This window comes from Amborella trichopoda, chromosome 8 (assembly GCF_054954075.1).
Source record: "Amborella trichopoda isolate Santa Cruz 75 chromosome 8, AtrichopodaSantaCruz75HAP2 v2.0, whole genome shotgun sequence".
NCBI classification, from domain to species: Eukaryota; Viridiplantae; Streptophyta; class Magnoliopsida; order Amborellales; family Amborellaceae; genus Amborella; species Amborella trichopoda.
In genome coordinates this window covers 8,596,888-8,609,262 of record NC_142343.1, presented here as the reverse complement: position 1 = coordinate 8,609,262, position 12,375 = coordinate 8,596,888, and the positions used below count along the sequence as shown (strand labels likewise).

The window sequence follows — 12,375 nt, the reverse complement described above, 5'->3', positions numbered from 1 at the left end:
CTCTAACAACCACTCATTTTGAATTTCTTTTCCTTCATCTTTTCCAGGTAACCGACATTTACGCACACCCATTCAAATTTAGGTGCACAATGAATATTCTAAAATCATTTATGTTCTTCAATAATGCATGCATATGCATGACACTAAACACACTAATCATCCAAATAAAGATCATCTGGAGCACCCCATCCAAAGGAATTGTATGCCATTTTTGTCACATGAGGGCCTCAGGTCTATCAAGCCATACCGCAAAGACAAATCCACTGATAGCTAACAAGAAACAAACTGAGTCTACCAGTCAGAAGAGGGAATAAAATTAAGGATTGTTGCATGTAACACTCCTTAAAACACTAAAATCACTAGCATTCAAAAGATTTCTATCAATTTACATTCCTGTAGATGAAATATCACTCCGACCATTTTACTGTTGCCTGCACAATGAACATCAAACATAATAAGCTTTAGCAACATCCAAAAGCTAAAGTGAAAGGGAATCAGCAAAAAGAGCAGGCGGAAGAAGTGTTGCTACCTCACGGCCTCCCACGCCTTGGAGACAAGTCTGCAGATCTTGAGCGAGAGCCTGATGGTGACCTTGAAATGCCTCTTGAAGATCTTGGGAAACGGCGTTCCTCTTCAGCCTCATCATATGCATTTCTCCTGCAAATGCCCCTCTTCATTTAACAAATAGAAGGCTATCTATCTCACAACCACAATTTTAGCAAAGTAATCACAGTTTGGGGCCCTTTTCTATGGACACGGTTTCTATGAGTCGATGTAGAAATGAGTCGCCTCTAAAAACATCTATTTTTAAGATGAATTTTTCTACCTAATTTTTAAGGATATGTAATCTCTAACACGGAGATCATGAATATGTTAAAATAAATAAATTTCGAAAATTAAAAATAATAATTCCATTAAGAAAACATTTCGACCGTTAGTTTCAATTGTTTAGATGGACCACCTATTTGCATCCATCTTTAAGATGGATGCTTTATACCTAGGGGACCGTAAATGCAGTACCTGCCGCATGAAACAATTTTTCTTTTGCTATTGGTAAGAATAAAAAATAAATTAGCAAATCCAAAAGGGGTTTCTAACGATTCTTATAGCATCATGCAACATGGCTTCCTTTCTTTCATGGAGCCTGTAATTCCTAACTACCTAGGAACAGAAATATTGGTCTAGGTTCAGAAGTGGAGCCACTCACTCATCATAGCCATTCCCAGCAGGGCTGCGATTTGCATTGGCATACTGTGGAGGAGAGAGAGACCTTCGGCCACGGCTCTGGCCATAGTCATGCACTGGAGGATAGTCCCCACCTCTTCTCCTTTCAGGAGAAACAGAATAATCGCCTCTCCGCCTTGGAGCTGGAGAGTAAGATCTGCACAACATTGAAGCTTTATATACTCTCTCTCTCTCTCTCTCTCTCTCTCTCTCTCTCTCTCTCAAATTACCTTGAACGGTATCGAATTCTAGAAGTGGAATGGTAACGTCTCTCAAATTACCTTGAACGGTATCGAACTCTAGAAGTGGAATGGTAACGTGGAGAGCGAGAACGGGACAACGAACGAGAGCGTGAGCGACCTGCAGCCAAAGTCTGATGATCAATAATCCATTATACTTGTCTAGAAAGTCAAACATCATATAGGTCAAAGCATATACCCGAGTTAATCTGCCAATGGAGAACAAAAAAATATCAGAGAACAAGCAGCACAAAATAATTGGCAAGTTGTTTAAAAAGAACACAATCGCCAAGTTCAATAAGGAAAACCCAAAGGATATCTAATGTTCTGCTAAAAATACAGAGCTAGGCTTTCACAGGCAATAATAACAATTTATCATGTTCACCGAACAAATAAAAATGGAACTCAACCATGTCCAGGCCAAGAAATCATTCTTAAAGATGGATGACCCAAAGACTCAGCCGCTTACTAGAAACCTTCCCAGAGAACTGTCACCAAAGATAAATGAAGAATAAAGGAAAGCAAATAAATAAATAAACTTAGGACCACCCACCAGAGGCCAGAAGTTCAATGACTGTAATAAACTCATTTGTGACCATGAAGAGTAGTTTTCCTACCAAACCAAATCCAAGGTCACCATTTTACAAAGCCAAGCACATACAAAGCTGCCGAAGTCCCCATTGCTTGAAACGTGCACCAAGCCCTCAACACCACAACTTCGGCCTCTTAATTCTACCACCCACATAGGGATGTAGACTGATTTTTCATAATGAGTACAGAACTCACTCTTTGTTAACCTCTTACATTTAAGGTGTTTTCCTACCTCCAATTTTTGGGGTTCAGGATCGAAACACACAGCATTCAAGACCCCATAAAAAAACAGCTCTTAAGTTTTTGACACTGCCATTACTTGTCAAGAAAATCTGTGGTAGAAGAAACCACCCAGGGTCTGACCACCTAATGTCACCTCTCCCATGATCCAAAAGGCATTAATGGTGACAATCCAAGATTACCCCTTCTTTCCATACCAACAATTTTGACAAGTAAAGCCTTGGGAGTAAGAAGCATGGGATTAACTTCAATATTTCTTACATAATTATGTGCTATGTTGATTTCATGGGGATAAAATTCTGTACGAGGGAATTAAACTTTACCCTTCATGACTATGTGCTTCACAGACGATCAATGTGAATTAGGACTTATGACGCTGGCTCCCTGTATCAGAGAATGAGCGTTTATCTTTATTTCATAAATATGTGGATGACTTTTGTGGGGATGACTCAGGACACCTTCGCGTGATGGTCAATGTGGATTGAGTCTTTGATCAGTGATGACCACATGTGATGACACTGAATTGTTTGACAACGGATAACAACATTCAATACCAATATTTGACAAGTTATTTGAGCTGAAAATGAGTAATCCAAAAAATAAAACCCATCCTAAAGGAAACCATCAAAGCAACTATTGGCAAGAGAAAAGAAAGGGGAGCGCGGGAGAAAGGAGGAGCACCAGGGAACCCAAGCTCCCAATTCCCAGGCCACCAGTTTCATTTCCCCCTACTTTCCAGGCCTCCTAGTTTCCTGGAGAAACTGCCTACACCAGGGAACCCAAACAGGCTACCAAACAAGGAGTTCCAATTCCCAGGCCACCAGTTTCATTTTCCCCCGGTTTCCAGGCCTCCCAGTTTCTTGGGGATTCCACAGGAAACTACAGTACCCATTGTGAAATGCCCCAAGAAATCATTTGATGACCATCAACTGTATGATATTCTGTTCCATCAAGGGCACAATCATTTCAGGGAAGAACTCGAAATTGTTGTGGGAGGGTGATCAGGCTTTGTTTTAGTACGACTGTTGGTGTAAAGAAACATATCCAAGAGAATTTTGCTACTCTTTAATTGTGTAGCCCAAGCACAAGAGGCAAGCATTGGTAGATGTTATGGAAGTTTTTGTGGGCCCGAGCCTTTCGAAGAAAATTCAAATGATTTAGAAACTGAGAACCTAGTGCACTCTTGGACAATTCGAACTAAACGTATGTACCCAGATATGGCCTTCGCAGACTTATGTGTCGACATGACTTTAAAGGGGGAATTTTCAGTGCAATCATAAGCCTGTGCCTTATCCCAAGAGGCATGGGCCCCTCAAAAGGATACTTGGTGTGGGATATTAACACCTTTCATAAAGTGCGATACTTTGGATGTTGAGCAGTCTTAGACAAAGCTCTCGAGACAAAACTCTTATGGGGGATCATTTCTAGCACAGAGTCATATATATCCACATATATGTATCAGTTGCCAAGAAGATTAAGACTCAGTGAACCACCTATTTATTCATTGCTCCTCTGGTATGATCCTTTGACTTTATATATTGGATCTCTTTGACATTTAAATGATATTTCCGAAATCAATTACAAACGTGTTATCGAGCTGGAGGTTTGGTCCTATCTCGCAAAAGGGGCATTATGGAAACTCAGCTTTGCTGTCATCCTATAAGCTATATGGTTAGAACAGAATGGAAGAATCTTTTTAGTGCATACATTCTTAGGCCACAACAGTAGGGGATCGAGTTAGGCACATGACTATTCCATGGGCCTTAGCTAGAAAAGAATTCCAAGGTCTTTGGGCATTGGATTTGGTGAGAGGATGGAATGAACTGGTGAATAGCGTAACGGGGCACCTACACGTCTCATGGAGCAAGCCTCCAATTGGGGTTCTCAAGCTTAATTTCATTAGGACCTCATTGAGCACCCCAGACCCTTTGGGAATAGAGGCCATTTGGAAGAGACTTTGGTTATCTAAACAAAGCCAGCTGGGAGTGGAGATGCTAATAAGGCCGAAGCTCTGGCATTTTTTTTTTGGGGGGAGTAATTCAGCGAGGAAGACAGGCCGCTACCCATTTTTTCGAGTAGATTAAGAGTTAGCTATTTTTAGATATTAGTGGGATGGTGTTAGTAGCATGGATGGAAACCACAACGTGGTGACTGATGTGTGGGGTGCTACCACCACGACCCCAGCCCCTTTCCCAAAAGAGTAACTAATCAAAGATAAAGCCGAAGCTCTGGCATTTCTCATGGGACTGTGCATATTCCTCCAGCCTTTCTGTGGTCCGCTACTAGTTGATGGTGATTCCTTAACTCCTGAAATGCGAAAGTACCCCACGATTAGCAGACACGTTGGATGAGATATAAACATGCATTAAAATTAGCAAGTGAGCTTTCAGAATGCCCCGAGATTGGCTACTGGCCTCACTGACACATTAGCTCTCACAAGAAGTTGTGGAAGGGATTTTTCATGGATCCTGGTCCCCCACCAATTTGTTGTTTTCCTAGTAGTGTCTCTCTTTTACCTCACATATCAATCTGTTTGCGCCATTTTAAGCAACAGACACAGCAGCTTCACCACTATAATACCCAGTACCCTCTTGCAAAATTCTATGCATTTCCATTAAAAGAAACAAATCGTTTCTGTGGTCCCTTCCCAATGGCAATCCTCTTGCAACATTTTATCCACCACTAAGGTATTAACCTCGACAATGGTGGTTAAAGTCCTTGCATGGAAAAAATCAGTACATTAGAAACCAGGTATCCACTTCAATTTTCAATCACAGACACTAGAGTATGAAGTCCATAAATGGAAATAAGAGGTCATCAGATAGCAATCTAAATTCCAACCATGAAAGGGTATTCAACACATTGAAGATATCATGGCGCTCCATAATGCAACATGATCATGATATACTTTCAAACCTCATCCCGATTGATATCAAAATTTGAAGCACTAGAAGAATATATCCAATGGAGGGTAACACGGACTGCAAGTTAAAGGGCATCTACTGATTTGCAGGATATCCACCATGCTATTATATGACTTCTTCCTAGAGAAGATTGCTCATCCCTGGCTATTGGTCATAGTAATATTTTTGAATATTTTGGTCATATTAGTATTCCATTATAGCTTTGGTCATAACAATATTCAGCCATATTTTCAATCATAATAAGAATCAGAAATGGATATTCACCTTGTTTTTTGCTTACTCACTGATAAAAGAATTAATGTACAAAGTAGCACTACTCTAATCAGCATGTAAGCATCACCAAGTATCCATAATTCAAAATTAAGTCCCCCCACAATGTCGAGAAAGCACCAGATTATTGAGGAATACTGATCACTCGAAAGGTAAATTAATGTGATTCCATTCATGGCCAGCACCTTCACAAAATCCCTTTTCATGGAAAGCACCAGATTATTGAGGGATACTGATCACTCGAAAGATAAATTAATGTGATTCCATTCATGGCCAGCACCTTCACAAAATCCCTTTTCATGGATATATATATATATATATATATATATATATATATATATATATATATATATATATATATATATATATATAAGTTTATTTTGCTTTTCCTTTTTTTCTTTTTTCTTTTTTTTAAACTCAATCCTATGTATGGCCAATAGTGCTCACAATTCAGTACAGCCAAAATTATAAAATGCATTCAGAATTAGCCAATCAAATTACAGCAATAATAATCCCTGTTGTGTTTTAAAAAAATTCTTTCGTTTCATTTTTTTTTTTTTTAAATTCAATCCTATGCGTCAGGTCCAACTTGAAATGCATTTCTCAAATGAGTTATATTCGGAGACCTAGGAAGTCTGAGCACCCAAAAGAGGTGGCCATATTCATGAGTCCAGGATTTGAATCGCCTGTCATACGTGGAACACACATCCAAATAAGAAATTCTCAATTTTTCTAAAATAAAATTCTAGTACAAGTATTACATGCCTCGCAAACAGGATCACAACCAACTACTGATATAGCCAGATCATACTGGAGACTCTCAGAAGAATAAGCAGATTGACCAGTTAATTTTACAAGTCAACAGTTCAAATTGTAGATATCTGAACAAACAGAGAGGCTTCATGAGGCCTCAACATGAAGATAAAAAAAGGCCCTATATCCTGCAAACCATCATGGAGATGAATATGGATGTCCTGGAAATCATCGCAAGCAGGATCAAACATGAACTGTGCAGGGAGGAAAGAAATTATGCCTAGGCCCTACCAAACTAGAGATCATTGAAAATTAAGAATTGAATCAAGGAAAGGTATCATCTATTACCTTATATAATCAGAAAGAAATCAAATACAACCATTTGAACAATGTAATCATGGCACTTAACAGTATCAATAGCAAGTCTCTGCATACATGACATGCACAGGATCTCAATTAACACCACCAAGGAACATAATGGAAGGGTAAAACATGTGAACTAACAACACAGAACACAATAAGTACCAAAAGAAAGTAACCCAAAAACAGAATATGCCCTTGAATTATAACACACAAAATGTCATTTTGTGAAATCTAGAACTTCAACAATTTTAGTCGCAGATCATGCACAACTTGCATTGATTTCTGTAAAACCTTAAGTTCAGGAATCACCAGTCCATATTCAATAACTCAAAGTTTGAGAAATACCATGACAGGTATCCAAAGATTCATTCTCGCACATAAGACAATACAATTGGTACATATTAGATATAGAGCTAAAAATTCAATAACATATTAGTTATATGAAAGAAGGTAGTGTACCATAATAAGATGATCGCCGTCCATCATAGCCTGAAGGACCTCTGGTGCATCAGACATGTTATTGTCAGAAGAAAATGGAAGAAAATGTGGACACAAACAAGGAAACTCCACAGGTACAAAATAAAATTACAAAGATGAACCACATCAGCATAGAAAGAATGGACAATAAAATCACAGTGGTTGAGCCTTGGGATTTCACGGCGGACTTGTACCTTACTCTTGCTCTGTTTCGCATTTCCTCGGGTCTCTTTCTAGTCTCTGCAGCAAGCACCACAGTTATCTCCCTTCCACCAAACATTTGTCCATTCATGTGATATTGGGCCTCTGCAGCATCAAAAGGATCTACAAACTGCACAAATGCAAAACCACGAGGTTCCCTGCAAGCACATTTTCAAATTTCAGAATTCAGTAGATTTGCCAAAGAACAACCAAGACTTATTTATGATGACAATGGGCATTAAGATGTAGGTTTACAAACCCCATTTCCTAGTAGTTTGCCAAATTATGTACATAGTATGTCTTGTAACGTCTGATGCTGCCTATGCACCATCTAAACCTCAATGACACTTCGATTGAAAGAAGTGTGCATTTAATGTAAAAGCAGCTAGCAAACCAAGCTTAGTGGCTGACCTTTCTAATACATTCAGTATGAACTGCAACTTCAAAAAATGCATGAAACTTCAAATTCTTCACATTCTTGATAATACATGAAGCACTGGATTTCAACATTGCTTCAAACCTATCTTCTCATGCTTCCCACTTCAATTGCCCAACGTTCTCTTCTCATCATAACTTCTAATGTGGGATATTATGTTATTTTTCTTCACAAAGGAACTTCTTCATTTGAACATTATTATATACCCCCGAAGATACCAACATGTTAGGCAACACTGAAAAGTCATCATAGTCAAAGAGTCTTGGACGTGTTTAAACTTGAAATGTTTCACCCCTGGGCACCAGGTCAAAGCAACTCACTATGAAGAAAAAGAATTGTGAGAGGCAAACAAAAAGCATATCCAGCTCCTTCTCAAATTACCCTAGCGGGAAAATTGCAAACCACAGAGTTACAAATCAAGTACGACTATATGATACAGAATCAAAATCACACTCCTACATCATCAGGACTGCAACTCAGAATAATTTTTGGACCTGAAGGACACATAAATACCATTTATAAAAGCAATAATGTTGCAAAGAAAATAGGCCAAAATGATACAGTATCAAAATCAAACTCCGACATCATCAAATCCACAACCCACAACATTCAGAATACATTTTGGACAAGCCTGAAGGACCACATAGCTACTGTCCTCCCCCTGATATTGCAATTAACAGTTAAAGTTCAAGACAGAAATTATGACAATTATTGGCATGGTTTGATAATGGAGGAAAAATGTATTGCAAAAGATGAGAAATGGGAATTGTCAGCCTAAGAGATGCATTACATATGAGTATATGACTGTCTAGCTCACCCCGTATAGTAGTCTTTCGGCAGATACACATCTCGTAGTGGCCCATAGCGTTCAAATGGCACTCGAAGATCATCGGGTCTGTAAATTTTGATAAAATCTCAGATGGTAAATAATTCCCAAAGATTAAAGAAACAGAAACAACAATGAGTATTTGCGACACAAATCTGCATTTCTTTAGCCCTAAAACTTCTCATGGAAATATTTTGTGGAAAATGTATGAATAGATGTAATTATATAAGAATGAAATAAAATAATTATATTAAATAGATACCTGCAATCAAGAGGAATGTTTCGAACAAGAAGACTACCATTATTACTCTCTTTGCGCCCACCATATCCTCCATGTCGGCCCCGGGGTGGGCTTCTTCCCCTACCCCCATATGCCCTCCTTGGAGGACTGTACCTTCTCATTGTAAGCCTGAAAAATCACAATATATAATCTGATATAGATGAAATAAAAGCACGATTTTCAGTTACAACCACCCATTCATGGACAAGATGACAATTTGGCCACAGAGAAAGTGAAAATGAGGCGTGTAAGCTCCACATAAAACATAACAAAAAGGGGAAAAATCAACATGAAATGGAATCAAATTAACCAGTAAGACAATATTTTACTGTCCAAACCACCTCTCCAAGGGTTATTTGATAGTTTCTTTTAAACTTTAAATTAAGGGTCAATTTGTGGTTTAGGATTCAAAAGGATTCATACTTCGTGGTTTAAGATTCATATTTTCACACGAGTAAACCATTTAAAGAGTATTTAGGGTGATCTTAAGCTGATATTAAGACAAAGTTTAGGCTGGGTCAAAAATATACCCAAACCAGGAGTTCAAGGAACAAAATCGTTCAAAGACTACCAATCATGAAAAGGAACCACCACACTTGACGTAACACCTCGAGACAAAAAAGCTAACCTTTCATTGCGCAATTCATAACAAAACTAATCAACATCCCACTTTTTCTAACAAAATATCAAACAATATGCATCCCCAATCAAGACAGGGGCATGATTCTAAAAGATAAATACACCCAGACAATTGCTACCATAGTCTAGCAAGCCCCGGCGCACCAATATCCCAAATTCTGAAGAGAAAAAACTTTTGCCCTAGAGATTGCCTAAGCTTTTAATATATGATCAAGTAGGGTTTCAAAACTGAAACAGGCAAGAAAACAAAACCATCCCACAAAACCCCAAAATAAAAAACCTAACCCTTAGAAGAACTTACACGCACCTCATAGAACCCCATTTCAAAACCCTAGTATTTCGAATCAATGTACAAAGTACAAACCCTAGAACACATACTCGGAGACCCGATATCAAAACTCTAATGTTTCACACCAATGCCGAAATCATGACAAACATGCAAAACCGACTACAGACAACAAATACAGCACCTGATTCGAGCCCTAAATATAAAAATAAATAACAAAGAAAGCAGACTGTGTCTAGTTTTTCTGGGAATTGAATGACGAGAGAGATGGACCTCTTAGAGAGAGAGAGAAGCCCTAAAACGCCTTCTTAGAGAGAGAAAAACCCTAAATGATACAGCAGCTGCTGCTACCACACGGGACCTTCCTCGCGACGTGCTTTGAAATTCAAGAGCACCCCTCCTGTGGCAGTTTTATGGAGGTCAACCGAGTTACACGTGCGACGCTTGTAGTGGATGTTAAGTATGAATGACTAAATTTGACCTTACCTTTGATGAAAAGAAAAAATTTATGAACTACGAATGGACCTCAAAAATCTATCCGAAAATATTATTTTAAGGGTGCGATTTGTATAGAGCTTAGGCTCTAAACAATCAAATTAGTGCCTACCTTCAAATAGTTTCGAGAAAGGTGGTTTCAATACTGAAAACCTTTATGATAGCTTTAAAATAAATTTTAATTTTAATTTATAAAGTTTAAAAGCTTTAAAATAATTTTAGATTGTCAAATCTATGAATACTTGAAAATTGACAATCCAAAAAGCGTTACAAAATGCACTATTTATAAAATCTAAAATCCATTTTTCTCTTATGTCCATAGATCTTGATGTCGAGATGATCAATTTGAATATATTTGAGTATCATAATAACCTCATCTAGTGAAATTTTTGAGATAGGCTCTAATTTGATTGTTTTGAGCCTTGACTTCATATAAATTTTTTCCTTATTTTAATATTCAAAAGTCTTCTAATTGAGCATCTCGACATGAAGTATGATTATGAAAGAAAAAGAGATTTTCAGTCTTATGAATAGTGCCTCTTACAACACATTATCTAGACCATTTATTTTTTAAATTTTTAAATGTTTATAGATTTACTTGATTTTAACCATTTTTAGAGTTTAAAATTTTATAATTAGATATATGAAAATAGATTTTAAGATAATCCTAAAAATATTTTACATCAAAATGATTTATTATTATCAAATTTGATGATACCCCTTCATTTGATTATTTACGGTTGCAACCTTGTGAAAACCGCACCGATAAAATGACCTTGACTCTTATTGTAGAGGTTCAAATGAAACAATAACGTTGGAGGAAAACACCGTGTAAACTGTAAAGCGCCCGTCGACGTTAAAATAAGACATTATATACTTTCTCTTATACGAAAAACAGGGTAAAGATTTTACTTCAAAATTCTTCAATAAAGTTTTGGTGTTGAAAATCTTCAAATTGATCATTTTGATCTTAATTATCATGGTTATTAAAAGATAAGAATTTCAAAAATAGTGTATATTGTGATTATCTAAAATTGTCTATTTTCAAGTATTTATCCATGAAATTTGCACTATTTTTTAAGTTATATATTTAATAATTAGTGGTAGAAATAGTTTTTAGAGTTATTTTAGGTATTTCCCATACTCAAAGTGTTTTTTGGATAAGATTTTGAAATTTTTATCTAAAATTGTCTATTTTCAAGTATTTATCTATGAAATTTGCACTATTTTTTAAGTTATATATTTAATAATTAGTAGTAGAAATAGTTTTTAGAGTTATTTTACGTATTTCCCATAGTCAACGTGTTTTTTGGATAAAATTTTGAGGTGAGGCTTTACTTTTTCTTTTTTCTTTGTTCTTTTCTCTTCTTTTTTTTCTTTTTTTTTTTTTGTAAAGTTTTGGTTTTTACAAAAACTACATCTATAAATAAAAGGAAAATAGTTTGATAGGCTACAATGCTATCGAAGTAAGTAAAGCCTCACTGCATAACTCATCCAAAATTAGATTTCAAGCATCGAAAAACCTTTACATAGGTCATCTCGACTTGAACATTATGGTTGTGAAAAAAAAATTAGGATTGTAAGCTCTAAAATAGTTATATTGTAACAAATTATCTAGAACGTCTATTTCGCCCAAAAGTTAAGTGTTCACAAAACCACAAGATCTATAGTATTTTCTTCGTTCTAATTTTTATTGTTGGTGTTGAAAATTGATGTTAGAGCCATCATGGATATTTCCTTTGTGAAAGTGCTTTCCGGACGAGTATTTGAGGTGTAGCTTTATTTTGTTTTCATGAAGCCTTGTCCTTATAAAAATCTCTTTTCTTTTGTGTAAGTGCCTCATAAACCTCATCTTAAATACAAAGCATTTTAGGAAGATATGTTTTATGTAAGGACTTATATTATCTAGGGTATCATTTTTTAAAGGAAAATGGTTTGATAGGGCTGCAACCCTATCAAGATAAGTAAATCCTCACCTCATAACTCATTGCATATTGTAAGTCAAGCATTGGAAAACTTTTATATTGATCATCTCGACTTGAATATTATGGTTGTGAAAACAAATTAGGATTTCAAACTCTAAAAATAATGTATATTAAAACAAATTATCTAGATTGTCCATTTTACTTTG

General features: G+C 36.6%; 1 protein-coding gene across 3 annotated transcripts; it reads right to left on the bottom strand.

Moving 5' to 3' along the window:
- Positions 1–96: 96 nt before the first annotated feature.
- LOC18436119 (serine/arginine-rich SC35-like splicing factor SCL30) lies at positions 97–10,129 on the bottom strand. 3 transcript variants are annotated; one of them, XR_016061516.1, is made up of 9 exons: positions 10,023–10,129; positions 8,807–8,953; positions 8,536–8,613; positions 7,276–7,440; positions 7,064–7,104; positions 1,455–1,584; positions 1,208–1,381; positions 530–657; positions 97–431 (listed from the first exon to the last, which is right to left on the bottom strand). XR_016061516.1 is itself a non-coding variant. In XM_011625801.3 (9 exons), exons 2-8 carry the CDS (start codon positions 8,944–8,946, stop codon positions 531–533), a joined length of 804 nt encoding a protein of 267 aa, XP_011624103.1. In that variant the 5' UTR covers positions 8,947–8,953; positions 10,023–10,129; the 3' UTR covers positions 97–431; position 530. The 3 variants fall into 3 exon arrangements, 2 of the variants coding, with proteins under 2 accessions (XP_011624103.1, XP_088730963.1); XM_011625801.3 differs by having other exon boundaries at positions 1,506–1,584; XM_088874837.1 differs by lacking the exons at positions 8,536–8,613; positions 8,807–8,953; positions 10,023–10,129 and adding an exon at positions 7,694–8,037 and having other exon boundaries at positions 1,506–1,584.
- Positions 10,130–12,375: the final 2,246 nt, after the last annotated feature.